The sequence below is a fragment of the Gavia stellata genome, chromosome 9, assembly GCF_030936135.1.
Source record: "Gavia stellata isolate bGavSte3 chromosome 9, bGavSte3.hap2, whole genome shotgun sequence".
Lineage (NCBI taxonomy): Eukaryota > Metazoa > Chordata > Aves > Gaviiformes > Gaviidae > Gavia > Gavia stellata.
This window is the reverse complement of record NC_082602.1, coordinates 23936039-23951219: the sequence shown is the minus strand read 5'-3', so window position 1 is coordinate 23951219 and position 15181 is coordinate 23936039. Positions and strand designations below refer to the sequence as shown.

The following is a 15181-nucleotide window of genomic DNA, read 5'->3' as shown; positions in this document are numbered from 1 at the left end:
TTCATTATCGTTACAGTCAGAAGAGCTATGTGGAAATTTTTTGAAACCAAAATATCTCATAGGATTACTTCTATCAGAAAGTCTCTCACATCTAAGATTAATTTCTGACCAAAAAGAGCGAATACCATTCTAGAGTAGCCAATACCAAAACAGCTCAGGTAAACTTCCATTCCAATGCATATATATCTACTAATAAATATATTTCCAGCTATCTAAATTGAGCACAGACAATTAAAAGCTCTCACCCTGGAGCAGCCACCAGCCTGACAGTGAAGCATTTGGTTTCATGCAGGTTATAATTCAAATTCCTGATTGAGGACCATCACATCACCACTTGAATCTTCTTTAGTCCAAATCAGTACTCCAAATTTATAGTATTTTTTCCTCACAATTGAAGACTGCTACTGAGTTATTCCACTTTAACTTTCCAAAATCCCTTCCTGTGAAATGTTTTTAACTCTTGCTGAATTTTCAACTTGTCTACAGTTTTTGTAGAGTGGTGCCCCACCTGGAAAAATTTTACAGTTCAAGCCTTAACTTGCTGAGACTGCCAGACTAATTACTGCCTAGGTTGCTAAACCTTATATACAGCAGCAATTTTATATATGGATTCAGCAAAATACTTCAGAAGTTCAGTTAAAGATAAGCATGCATTTCAGCAATTTTTGGACTCAGCTCAAATATTTTATATTATTTAGGTATTGTCATAGCTTACAGTATTTTAACAAGCAAGTATTATTCATAGGAATGTTAAATTCCTATCACAAGCAAAAATACCACCAGTTCCAAGTTTTCCTCCCAAAACAAACTCTATCTTGTCAGTCCCATGTAGAAACTTCAAAGACTAAACGAGAAACAACTGGAAAGGATTTGGAAGAACTTAAACTCTTCTTTTCTAGGAACATCAGCATGTATAATGGCTTCTAACTAATATATTTCAAAAATATTTTAGTTGTCATAGAGATGCATATTATATATGCATATATCTAAATCAGACTGCAAGATAGGCAGAAATACCATTGCTGTCAACTGATGAATGTACACTGGCAAATCGGTTTAGGCATTCCTTTCCCATGGTTCAACATAATCCAAGCCAAGATGTGCAAAGATTTCTTCCTCACTTCTAGCTTTGAGAAAGATCCTCTGTGAAAGAAATAAAAAAAAAGGAAGTCAATAAGGGTGTTAGAGAGACATTTCAATTGATGTTTTTTGCTGCTTAAAAGGAGTTAATTTTTGACAGTTCTACCCATTGTATCCTCTACAGAATATACCATCTTCATCAGTGTGCTGACCTTGAAATGTGAAAGCAAGTTAAAAAATAATTCTAATGCCGCTTGAGGCTTTCAGTTCTAACGACTAGTTTACAACTCTTTGTTTTGATTTACTTTTTCAAGACTCTGTGCACAAGTGTTAGGACTAGAATTCAAACAAAACCTACATTTCCCTCCCATGAGGGTCAATAGCTTGACTTTCTTAATAAAACCATCAATGTTTTTTTTAAATTAATATAGTAATGATCTCTATAAATGTATTCAAGCTGATTCAATTGTAACACTAATTATGTATAGCCAAGCATTAAAAGCATCAATGTTTTCCAAATTTCTACTATTTACAGAAGGCTTATCTCTAAAGACAAAATATTCCATCTGGAAAAGCAAGCTGAAAGTGAGGGATCAACAATTGGAACTATTTTGTTGGGTTTTTTTTACACATACGCTACTAATGAATGTTTTACAGTAAAAACCAGTTTTGTTTTTTCATATCTGCAATTCTGATAATACAGGATAGTATTCTTGCACAGGAACCACCCACAAGCCCTACCTCCCCTAAGATGACCAATATAGTAAACTACATATCCTTATGTATTCCTTTCATCACTGAAGGACAAGATTAATTTTAAAAGCTGCTAAGGTAGATGAATATTAAAACAGAGAAACATCACCATTTAGAGGAGTTTGGAAGCAAGAAAGAGCTCATTTCTATTGAAAAAGAATACTTAATATTTCAGCAATTCCTGAATCATTTTAAGTTAAGTCTCAATCGATGTTCAGCTCTGAACAATCTCAGTCTCCAGTGTCATGAAAACTTCAGAGTTAAGGTTTCATAATCTTCTAGATTTACTTTCTACTGTGAAAGAGGAGATGCTGTCTAAAGAATTACCCACTGATGAATTCCACTTAGTCAGGAAAATCTCCAACTACCGTAAAGTTTAGGAACATTTGTGCCAGCACCTCTGCTTTCTGAGCCGCAAGTGCTGCCTCCAGGAGCTGTCCAGCATACCCATGGGAATGCATCAGGAAAAGGAGTCCATAACTAGATCAGAGCAGGCCTATGGTATGGTGGAACAACTTCTGACACCAGAGATTCACAGCTTTTCCTTCTTTTTCCTCTGTGTTCTCGTCTTCTTGCTCTTCTTCACTCCCTGATCTGGATGGTGCTTCCCTGTCTCTTACTCCTGTTGCGATCAAATAACTCAAGGGACTCAGAAAGCAGCAGACAGGCAGATTACTGGAACAGGTATACCCTGCTCTGGTTACTGGCACTTCACTCTTTCTCCTTTCAAACCCTCTGTTACTTATCAGCCAGCAGAGAAGATCAACACTGGTAGGAAAGATTTGTGGATGGAGCTTGGCCAAGCTCTATGACACCAGAGCATGTGAAGGCTATATAACGCTGTCTAACCTGCTGCATCAACGGAAGGAAAGCAGAAAGAACAATGAGCCAGAAAGAATAAGCAAAACCATTGAGCCCACGGCAGCCTCATGCTGTCCCTGAAACATGCTTGGGCATCATCAGTAAAATTCGCCTCATCAGTTGGTACCCACTGGCTTATTGTTATTCTCTATCAGTCCCGTATCTCAGTCCTGTCAGGAGCCACAGTTTTGCCAAGGCATAACGAAGAACCGAACTCCTGAAGTGAAATGTAACATTAAATGTCAGCTGAAATCAAACTTTATCAGGGATTCAACCAAATCAGAAACCTGTTTCCATTTCATTATAGGGGTATTTGAAATTTGAAGTTCCAAGTCCAACTCTACAGAAAAGGCCCATCTTTCATTGACACTGTTCAGCTCCAACAGCCAGTGTAGTCAAGCTGGCAGCTTTCCTAACAGCTATTTTTCAGTGACACAAAGTAGAATGAAAGCCAGTTTAACTGTGCTAGAAAAGTTATGAAGACTAAATTGAATGGTAGAGGTTAGATGCTCCTGAGTGAATAGAGACAGAGGCCATCGGTGTTCCCTTGAGCTTGGGAGGACAGAAAGGACAGAATACAAGGTTCCGATTCTGCTCTTCCAGAGTTCCCAACCAGCAGACTAGGTATTTAAGACCAGTTCTGCCTGATATTCTCTTGAATCCATCCAAAGTTACTAAGTCATTTATCTTTCTTAGCAAATTATTGCTATACAGTGAAGTAATATGGAACATTTCCACTGTTTTATTTGGAGATAGTTCATCTTTAATTAGGTAAATAATTAGAGTCAATGGTAATTATGGCAACATGAAGTTACGGAAGTATTCTGTGTTATTAATAAAAATCAGAAAGTAACTTTTAAAATTGTATCTGTTTCTGTACTGTCCTGTATCAGTAAGTACATTGCAAACCTTCACAAATAGTGCCTTGTCATGCTCAGAAGCTACTTGCTTATCACATTAACTCTTTGGCATTTATATTCCCCAGATTTGCATTTGCAGAACTGTCATGTATCAATTGCACTTTACCCAAACCAAACCCACTGAAATAAAGTCTTGCCCACTGAGGTCAGTGGACATTATATTAAGCTCTACTATAAAGGCATCGATTTCAAGCAGTGATACGTGCTGTACGGATCAGAGCTAGAGTGCACAGTAAAAGTACTTAACAAGGTATATGAAGTTTTTTTCACTTTTCCATAATGAATTTGGCTTATATGAGATACTTCTCATATTCAGACACACCATATCACAAATTTGAGGGAATAATTTTGCCCACTGCTTCAGGGATTTTACTATTTCTTTTTTAAATCAAATCAGCACAAACATGGTATGCCTTTTTGCTTTGACACCTGTAGTGTAAAAACAGTCTCCTCTTTCCTACAGTCTTTTATCCTCCACTGTGAAGTTCTCAGCATATGAATATTTAGACTCTAGGACAGTGCCCCAGACAACTACAGAGTATTGCTGGAGCATGAAAAGCTGAAAACAATCACATATCCACAATGAACTGACAGTTCAAAGTTGTGTCTGCAATAGCAAAGATCACTTATAAAGCATAGACAAAAAATGTTCTTTTTTTTTAGAAAGTTCAAATGTCAGATTCTGGAATAAAAGGAACCTATGAAAAACACTGACAGGGTGAAATTGATCTAGAAAAACTGGTACAAGACAAGATATCGAACAGAATAAAAGAAAAGAAGAGAAGAGATTGAAAACTGCCCATCAGGTAACAATACCGGGGATATTTCTTTCCTAGAGCATGTCCTGGGAGGACAGGATTTTAGGGCTTTGTTTTTTTTTTTCCTTTACTATTATTAAGAACAAGAGAGGGCAATCCTTACATGTACATTATTGCAAAAAAGTAAAACAAGAAACAAGATCTTACACTTGTAGACAGATGCTACAGATATTCTTTAATAGAAGCTCTTCATATCTCTGGGACCCCAAATTGCATCCCATTTCTTTTGTTCTGTCACTTGATGTTTTTCTGCAAGCAAAACTCATTTCATTTGCTTGACAGGGAAAATTTCCAATACAAAGTATCTGATGCTGAATACCATTCTCAGTAGCTACAAGCCATGTTTCTAAATGAATCTCTAGCTGATATCTGCCAACTGCTTTAGCAATGTAAGTGTTGTTAATGTTAATCATAACCTATGGTTTTGCTTCTTTGTCAATCTATGCAGAGCTCGTACAGTGATGCAAATTTGATTATTGCATTCACTACTGCTCTTTCTTTTTTCTTTTCTTTTTGCTCAAGAGAAGTAATGAACTGCTTGCCTAGTTGTGATTTTTTTTCAGCTCCTTACTAATATTCAGCAGATCCAAGACATGCCCAATCAACATCAATCAAACTTACAAAAAACAATGCTCTGGAGCAGCTGGTATCACTCTGCTCTTATCCTATTTAATCAATTCTGTTATTTCAATGGATGTAAATATTACATTTGTGGTTGCAAACATGACTATTAACTACACCTAATGTAGAACAGCTGCCATCCAAATGTTTTCTTATAAGAACCACGACCTCTTATTTCTCATTTTGCCATTAATGATCAATAATACTTTTGATGAAAGAGAAGCAGAGAGTGAATGCGCAGAGCTAGCACTGCTTGATGATATCCTAACTAGCACTGCCAAAGTTCAGACGTCATACTGCTATTGTCGCTTGGTTTCATGTCACATTTTAATACAACGAAGCCAGCAAAACAAAACCATTACTCAGTAAAGTAGAATTCTAGTTTTAGTTATATAAATCAGCATTGGCCAACAGCACATGTTTCTTTTGGGGGGGGAAATACTGATTTTAGTGATTTTGTATATATGTCATTTAAATAATCGGAAAAAGTTGAATGCACTGGAAAGTACCTTAGACCCCCTTTTTCTCTTCCATTTTTGGAGTACCTTCATGTGTCTCTTTAACCTACTTCTCGAGTAGTTCAACGTAAGTAGGTTGACCCTATGCATCAAGATAGGAAATTTTAAAAAATTGTTAGCGATTTGTCCAGTAAAGACATAGAAGAAAAGATCCCAAGAAATCAGAGGTTACTAGAAATTACTGTGTACAAATTCTTAATTTTCGTAACACAAAGGATCTTATTATTTGAAAACTTAGGCCACTGGATATGCACTGTTCATGTTTTAAGCAACCTGTACTTTCAGTGAGCCTAGATAAATTCTTTAGGCTGCTGAAATGAAACTATACCACTTAGACACCCAGCCCACACTTGCCTCTACTGTGGCCATCCATCTTCCTTTCCACTGTTTGGTCAGGAAGGAAGAATACTGCATTGAGAGCAACCTCCTGACACTGCACTTAACAAAACAATACTTTGCTGAGGTTGCTCACTCAGGAGACATAGAAGCTGTTGCTCTGCCTGCAACTGCTCTGCCAGCTTTGTGTACACAAAGTTCCTGAAACCAAGTCTACTCATGCTCTCCATCAATATTATCTCAGCGTTCTTGAAAGGCACACACTTAATCAGATTCCAAGTAGACTGATATCCTACTGTTTATTACCAAATAGCTTAGTAATAATAGGGTGTTGCAAAATACCAAATTGGGTAATCTATTATAATTGAGTAATACTATAAATAACTCTCAGTCTGTCACTGTGGCATTTCATTACTATTTTCCCCATCTCAAGATGAACGTAGGAAGTTAGTTGGAATACAACTACCTCAAAATAAAAGCCAGTAGGACCATGTAGAGAGTATCATTAATGAAATGGGATTTAATGGTTCTGAACCAGCAGAATCTGCTGGAGAGCAAAGTACTCCAGGTATGTATGTACAACATATGTATATGTCCAACCCAGTGTTCTGAAGATGAGACACAGGGTGGAAATTTGATTAGTTTCTTTCTTTAAATCCTTATCATGCTTGGTATTAGCTGAGAAACTGGAATTAACTATGAAGTTTCCTAGTTGATTACTGGCCCAAGTCTACACATTATTTGAGCATTTATTCATGAATAAGTCATAGCAAAATTGTGCCCTTTCAAAGACCAAAGAATTTCCTTCCATATCCCATTTTTTCCTACTCTTTTAATAGTGCTGACTTTTATTTGCTCTACAGCTGTAATTCAGAAAGAATGCAGTCATACCCCAGTGGATTTCATTATCCTTTGGAAAACTATGACATTGTGTAGGAAGCACACTCCCTCCTTTTGCAAAAGACGCTAAAGGGCCATAATCATTATGGTCTATCTCAACTCCTTCTGATATACTGTTTCATTAAATAAATTGGAGCGGGGAGGGGAGTGGACAACAAAGAATATTGCCAACGGTACCTTGTTAACAAATTACAAAGCTGTTTGATACAACTTTGTTTCTAGACAAGCATCTGGGAATGTGTTTAACATACACATTTATTCTAACATTTTCTTTGTATCCTGATGATGTTGCACGCTTTAAAATGACAAACTCTTCATAGGTTAGTTAGGGATTTTCTCATTTAATTTTGGTTTTCTGTCACTAATTTTTATATGGTGTTTCACATGTGACATTTATTCACATAATTTTAATTACCTTAATATTTGCTTTCCTTTTTTAAGTTATTAAAATGGAAATATAATGGAAATATGATCACATCTAACTTTGTAGTATTTCCAGTATACTGAATGATAAATATCAAGCAGACTAAACCCCCATCACTTTACATGTCTGGAATTATTACAGAGGCAGTAAGCATGACAATGATAAATGAACAACAGAAAAGAAGAGGACAGACTGTCATCTGCAAACTTGGAACTTAAGCATTCATTGTGCTTGGACAGAGTCCATTCCAAAAGTAAGTTTTGTGGGTAAAGTCAATTGTCAATGAACGATGGTAACAACAGGACTTACGTAATCAACCGTAGTAAAAGATAGCACAATACATCTTAAATTTATCTTACACATGTATTTGTCACTTTAGAGACATCTTCACATGTCATCACTTATGCCAAGTCAATTAAAGATTTTTAATTAAAGATACTTGGGACTAATGCAGAGATGATGCTACTTACATTACTTGCAATAGCTTCCAGGATGTAAAAGCACTTCTCCAGATATGAAAGGCCACTGCATTCAGTGAAGCAGTGCACCATAACACCAAAGACCTACAATTTACAGAATATACTAAGATAGTTTATCAGATTAAATGTGCAAAGCTATTAAACTGCTCACACTCCCTTTTTCTCTGATCCCATTTGCTCAAATAACATTTATACCCTGTAAAAAAATATAAATAGCTGTTAACTAAATTAATAAAATGAGCTTACAGAAAGAACTGTGAAGGCAGAAACATAAGTAATCCATCAAATAGCAAATACTTTCCACACGATTAGCAGTGGGAATGTTCATGTATGTTTACCAGACCTGAGCATTATCCTATCTGTTCTCTGCCACTGGGCCATTTTTGCTAGAACAAGTGTTGATGCACCAACGCTGGACACAGGTCACAACAGTACTGCAGAAACTTTTAGGACGATGCTACTTTTAATAAATCAGTCTTTTATAATATAGAGTATATATTTCATTATTTTATGACTTTCAGATTGTATTGACCTAAACTCCTGCATACCATGGCAAACGTATTCAGCTAACAAGGGAGTCTGATTGTTGCATCAAAAATGTCTGCACAATCATGTGTCTACAAAACAATAGACTGAAGTATTTTCATTGTAACATTTCCTGCAATTCTTAGATTGACTGCAGCTATTTTCTGTACTCTATGCTCATATTTGGTTGAGTTCAGAGCAAGATTCTGACAATAAACGGGTATAGCATTAAATTATTTCTCATCTGTGAAAATGTTAGAAATAACAATAATTAGAAATAAAACAAACAAGTTGGAATAGGTGCAAACAACCATCACTTTTATGGGAGAATTTCCATGAATGCTAAAATTAAAATTTCTATGAATGGTTAAATTTTTCTGAAAAGGTAGCTGTAGTACATAAAATTGTTTCTTAATTTATAATTATTAAATTTAACCTGTGACAATAGCCTCAAGCAGCTTCTTCTAACCCACAAAAGACTGAGGAGAAAAGAAATAAACAGACATTTGAAAGCTTGATCTAGTCACATTTTCATTTATTGTATGATCAGAATTGCAAGGAAAAGAGTTTTGGGGCTTGCACTACAAAATTCTTTAAAAACAGAAATGAGATCTGCCTGAGAGGTAAGGAAAAAAGAAGGAACAAAGACACCAGAAAGCAAACAATATGTTATCTTAACTGTTAAAATTTTGCAAAAAATTTATTACATTAGAAAAGCATGCATCTTCCTGGCTCAATTTTATATAAAGAAATTCATATGATTCAATAATTCAATTCTGCTGCATGGATTTTGTCAACTGGAAGTTAAAAGTCCTTAGGCACACACCTAATGGTTTATATCAATATAATTCCAGTTGCTTCCTATTTTCAAGAGTTGAATGCTGGTTCCTCTGACTGACAGTACACAAATTCAGTAAGAGGAGAAAAGTAAGTTCTCAATACAAAATTAAAGACAGTCCAATGCTACAGGCTTTTTGATTTGACTACAGTGAGCTGTATGGATTTCTGGTGAACCTTAGCAAACAAGCCTTATGAAATCACACACCTTCACTGCTGCATTTCACCTGGGAAGCCTACTCTGCCTCACTAGCCTGAATATCTCCATTAGCTCACAACCAAAAGAAAACTTGGAAACACTGAGGTTGCAGAGAAGTCAACCAATGGCAAGGAAAGCATATTTTTCAAACAAAAAGTCGAGTTCCAAGGCCAACCACTAAATGTGCTGAATGCAGGTGTCTAGGAATTCTTGGATGTGACAAGTACAGGGACCACTGTCAAAGAAACTGAGTCAGGAAAGCCTGAGAGAAGACAGACAGGGAGAACATATGTTCTGTTTCAGTTACGCGCATATGTCTTCACACCGAAGACAGGTTATCAGATTATACAGACTGATTGATGAAAAATTATCCAAACTCACTCCATGGCACAACTAGTTGGACATTTTAGTTATTGACAATTAAGTTATTGCAAGTTCCAAAATAAACACTTTGAGTTGATTATATTCTTGATCCCCATCAACTTCAATTAGGCTTATCCTGGAATCATAAGTATGGAGAAGCTAGAAACATTTTCTAAAAAGAAGTTAAAAATAAAAGAGAAGGACAAAAGGGAGGATGTCAATAACAGCCTAGCAAAAGACAAAAAATCAGGATGGAGGACAGTGTTACTGAATGATTGACTTGATATGACCTCCTAATGGTGCCTCTTGTGCTAGCACTTCTTACAATACTGAATACGCTGATGAGCCTCTGGGGTTCAGCACTTTCTTATGGAAAATGTGTGCAACACATATAACAAGTCAGGGAGGTAAAACTGAAGAAAACAGTGAAAAGAAATTTTCAGTGGAATTTTAGTTCAGACATTTCTGACTTGTTTTTTCAGGTAGATGCTAACTCAGACTAAAACCTCTAATAAAGTGACTCAGAATATTTTATTCCAACCAAATTTACAGAACCACACAACAAATTTACTCCAACAACCAGCCAGCCAAAAAACAAGAACGAAAGGGTGCCTAGAATAGAAAGTAATGGAAAGAGAAGGTGGGGGAACAGCAATAGCCTAGATAAACTTCTTTCGGTCTTAATAAAGCCCTGCAGCATATTGAATAAAAACATTAACCAGTTTTTGTTTTATCTTAATGGATTTTTGAGAGAGTGGGTTTCTGAGACGAATGTGCCTGCAAAGTGACTCAGCTAAAACAGCAGCTGCAAGGGAGGGTGAGGAAGGATGTTGCAAAGTTTAAGTGTTTCAATCACTTTCTGTTCAAAACTTGTTTACTCACAAAAAGATATTTCCACCTTCCCCATTATCAAGAGCAATCACTTTCTGTAGTGATTTCTTGCAGACAGAGCTTGTGCATTAAATGGGCCAGCTAATAGCTCTGAAAGGTATAAGGCACAAGGTTTGAAGAAACCTATGAGAAAATGCATGATAACTCTCCCTAGCAGCAGAAAGGAACAGATTTCAAAGAAAAGAAGCATTTTGCTGAGTTTACTAGCATGTGCTTGCGTCTATATTTGAATTTACTAACCTAAGACAAGCAACATTACTTGATTAGTATGTTTTATAATAATACAAGAGATGTGAGTGAAATCTAGGCTCTCTCAAGAATATTTCCTTAAAATCTTCCCTGAATATCTAGCTCCATGCTATTTTCTATACTTACCATGCAGAATTTGAGTCACTAAGCATCATGCTAACCAAGACAGCAGGCTCTGATTTTATTTTATGTGCTATACGTCAAAAGGAATACACGTGGTAGTATATAGAGATTTTTACTAAAATAACTAACAGGAGCCCAGTGCTGCCATCAACACTTAAAAATTAATGACTTCAGTAGCAGAATTTGGCAATATCAACATTTACCTACAGGCTCTATGATTCTATTTTCTTTCAACAGTTGGATGTGTACCTTCTCAATCCATGTATTTATGGCCATCGATAAACGGGTGCAGCCCCTGCACCAGAATTTCCATCTGTCATTCGGGTCTGTCATGTTCTGCCATGCAGCCTACCTTCAGCATTGCAACCAGCTCCACTCCCTCTTTACCAACTTGTAATGACGAAGATGAAAGCATACTTTGCAAACACTGATGAGGAAGCCAGCTATTTTCTCTTCCTTCTCTGTGCTACTTTAACTTTACAAGAATGACTGTTGTACATCTTTGGTGGAAAGCATAAATCTGCTCAGAGCTTCAGTGTAGCAAATAGCTTTGCAATTTTACACCAGTTACAGACTCAGAACTGTGTAAAGCAACTGTAGAGAAAGGGTTACAGAAGATCCATAAATTCCTGCAGTACACTAAGCAATATGAGGTTGAGTGTCTTCAATATACAATGAAAGTATGAGAATATATGTAACATCAATCCATAAAATGTGGCTACTTATCTGAAATCATTAGCTAACTCATTAGGGTAGACAAAGTGCTAACAAGAATCACTGTAATCAGTAACTTTCACAGCAAGCTAAATGATTTTTACGGAGCAGGAGGGAATAGAGGAAGCAAAAAAAAATAAGTCTAAGTAAAGCAATTTCCAGATAAAAATGCATACAATCTTGTCAGTATGTAAGAGGCTTCAAATAATTGTATTCAATGATTATCTTGTGTAGTATGAACACTGTGAGAAAGTAACATGGAAGTAACATGTACTGATATTCCTACTGCTAGCCAGGCTGAGAGGGACAGCATCTTATTCCCTCACTGGTCAGTGAGAAAACATTCTCAGAATAAGACACTGCTTGATAAAAAAACATGACAGAATCAAGCCCTAAGGAACTGTGTAGTAATTACCCATTAGTATATTTTGCTCTGAGTAGTATTTATCTTCATTATGGTCAACACATATTTTTTACATTTTGTGGATTGCTATAATATCTGAGCATCTATCTTCTAGTACTTTCCTAAACAATACGACTAACAACTTTCAGGTGTTTTTCTTTCGTTGTTTTCCCAATCTTTTCTTGTTTGGTTGTTTTGGAGAGCTTTTGTTTTAAGACTGGGTGTTGGTGATTTTTGCTTTGCTTGTAATTAGACAGTTTGCTAAATATTTATGCTATGTTTATGAATGAGCAGCACAAACAATTATCAACAGCACAAACAATTTCATGGTAATTAGAGAAGATAAATGCTGAAGTACTAATTGTGCTAGAAATGTGAAGTATTTCATCAAGTTCAATAATAATATTCCACAGCACTGTGTAGACACTGTGCATTTTCCCTTTGATAGTATCATAACAGTTTTCAGTAGCAAATAACCTGCAGTGCCCCTGACATTATATTATCTCCAAATGTAATTTTCATATTTAACTGGTATTTTCTGTAGTAATATTCACACCACCCTGCCTGATTTAAAGTAAAAACTAGTCTGTTCCTAATCCAGCTACAAATAAGATGATAAATCAGAGTGAAAAAAATGACTCTTTGAAATGACATTATAACAAACCATGATTGAAAAAGCAGTATTACAAGCATTACCCATTGACACAGTACCCTCAGGCAAAATCATGTGTAATGGTATTGATGCAAAATAGTGCAGTGGAATTTATTCTAATAATTCTGGGCATGAATAATTTTTGAGGGGAATAGAAGCCGGAATCATAAATTCTCATTTCATTTTACCACTGGACATGTCCTGTGCTTTTAATCAGAAACACCATACTTGAATTCTCTTACAACTATTCTCTAACTTTAGTTATAGGTTTATTTGTATTAAATTTCTGAACAGTAAAAAGTAGATTCACTGAGTAAAATAGAATAATCAGGTTAATGTTAGGATATTCCAGGCAGTTATCCTATTAACTATTTCATAACATGGAGTAACAAAATGTCTTCAGGCTTTCTACATGCAAAGTACTTACTCCAAGTAGCTTTGATGAAGGAGAAAGAAAAAGACCAGTGCTGAAGAGCTGACACTTCGAAAAAAAATATTAAAAAACATCTGTTGACTTAACTGAATGAGCACTTTTTTATTTGCTAAAATTTAGTTTGTAAACAAGACCACGATGTGCATAAAATGGAACTATTCTCTGTTTAAAATGAGGGATGTGTGGTTACTTTGTTGCAAAACACTACATAGCTATGCATTCAATCTCCCATTACAATTTTAATAATTAAAAACATTCCACAATAAATAAAGAGTATAATACATTACCATCCAGACTACAAGAATATGTTTTCAGTTTGGGGCACAGCAAGTGAAGGTAAACTTGGAATTTCCTATCTGGCAACCCAGGCAAAAATTTTAAGATGTTAAATAGCACACTGTTGTAAACAAAAACAGAACAAAAACTTATTGCCCCCTGTAGTTCTCTGACAATCTGCGTCCCATCACAAAGTCATTAACAGGTATTCCTTTTCCACTTTAGCTATAATTCTATTTTGCTTTAAGTTTATGTTATTTACAGTAGGTTTAGCCTGTCAAATACTCTTAAGTTGGCTTATTGTATTTTTCTTTGTAAAGCTTCATATGAAAGAATGAAACAAGAAAAATGCAGAATCCTGGAGTTTATGAAACACAGTTGAGTGTAATTCATATGGGATTATTATAAACAAACCACTTCAAAAGAACATTATTGAGATTGCAAAATCAAAGACCTGCAATTTAAGAAATCCCAGAATGTGGTTGATTGTATTTTAACCTTAATTCAGCTTTCCTATGTATATGCATAAAGACTTTTTCTTCTTCAAAGAAATACTCCTTCCTTCAATTCCTCTAACATACTTAGGCTTCTTTCACTAAGCAGGAAATATACTGTACCACAGGGCTAACAAATATTTGCTGACAGCACTGACAACAATCTTGGGTTGCAGGCCAATGTGGGATCAATCACTCTTAGCAAGTTGAGCTTTTACAGTCTGTATCTCTTCTAGATCCCTCTCTTCCCTACTTCCCTATACTAAGTTGTAGCCTTGATCTCTCCCTTTGGATATCTAATGTAACCTCAGGCTCCACTCATGTCATATCCAGACTGAAGTGAGATAAACACGGTTTACTCAGTTATTTGGGTCAATTGAAAGTTTACCCATTTCTTGTTGCCAGCTTAGAGCATTAGCCTAATGAATTTAATTTATTTTTAGTCCATCGAACTTCCACTCATATCTCTCCCCAGTCATTCTTTTTTCGTGCCCCTTTTCAGCTCAGTCTCTTCAACCAACCCAGATTCTTTTCCACAATGCAGCTGCTAATCAAATATACCCTTTCCATTCCCCATCACTCTGTCCAGCCACTCTGCACTTCCTTATCAAATCTGTACATCCAGAACAGACTTTGCATTCTCACTCCCACTCCATACCCCATTTTCCTCTCTGACTATCATCTCTTTCCTTTTCCAGCTTCCTCTATACCTAGCTTCTTCTCAATAAATTTCTTTTTTCTGTTAACAGAAAATCTGAGACAATGTTATCTGCCCTACTTTCAGTAACTTACCCAAGCATACTGATAGAATAAGTGAATTAAAACACTTGAAAATGGTTGGCTCTGTACTGCCCTAGAAATGAAAATTAATAAAAATATATAGTCAAAATATTTTTGATCTGCACCTACTTATGCATATTGAGAGCTCTATCTTTTCATTAGCAGTACAGGTTTCACTGAACTGTTCACAAAACACACCGAGCAAAGGAAACAACAATTAGGTACATTTATCCTTGTGTTAGATGTACAGCTTGCTATTACAAAGGAATTAAATTTAGCTAAATATATACATGAATTACATGCAGACTTTGTAAAAATGAACAATCATATGCTGTATGTGAAACATCTAAACTGCTAAGAGAACACTGGGGAGAAGCACACTTTGGAAGAAAATGCATAATCATTTTTTTAATTTACCAAGAGGTAAGAAAAGTATACTATTGTAATTCTTAATTTTTAAAAGTAGACCAGGTGCAAAAAGAACAAATCCCCCAAATCACATGTGCAATTTCCACTTTCCTGAGAGAGAGCA

At 35.8% G+C, this 15181-nt stretch overlaps 1 protein-coding gene across 1 annotated transcript in view; it reads right to left on the bottom strand.

Moving 5' to 3' along the window:
* Window positions 1–1056: 1056 nt before the first annotated feature.
* The window catches only part of DNTT (DNA nucleotidylexotransferase), a 92894-nt gene continuing 78769 nt past the window's right edge, over window positions 1057–15181 (bottom strand). Inside the window, exon 11 of the mRNA XM_059821492.1 lies at window positions 1057–1143. Coding sequence (XP_059677475.1) covers window positions 1057–1143 — 87 coding nt within the window. The remainder of the gene's footprint in view (window positions 1144–15181) is intronic.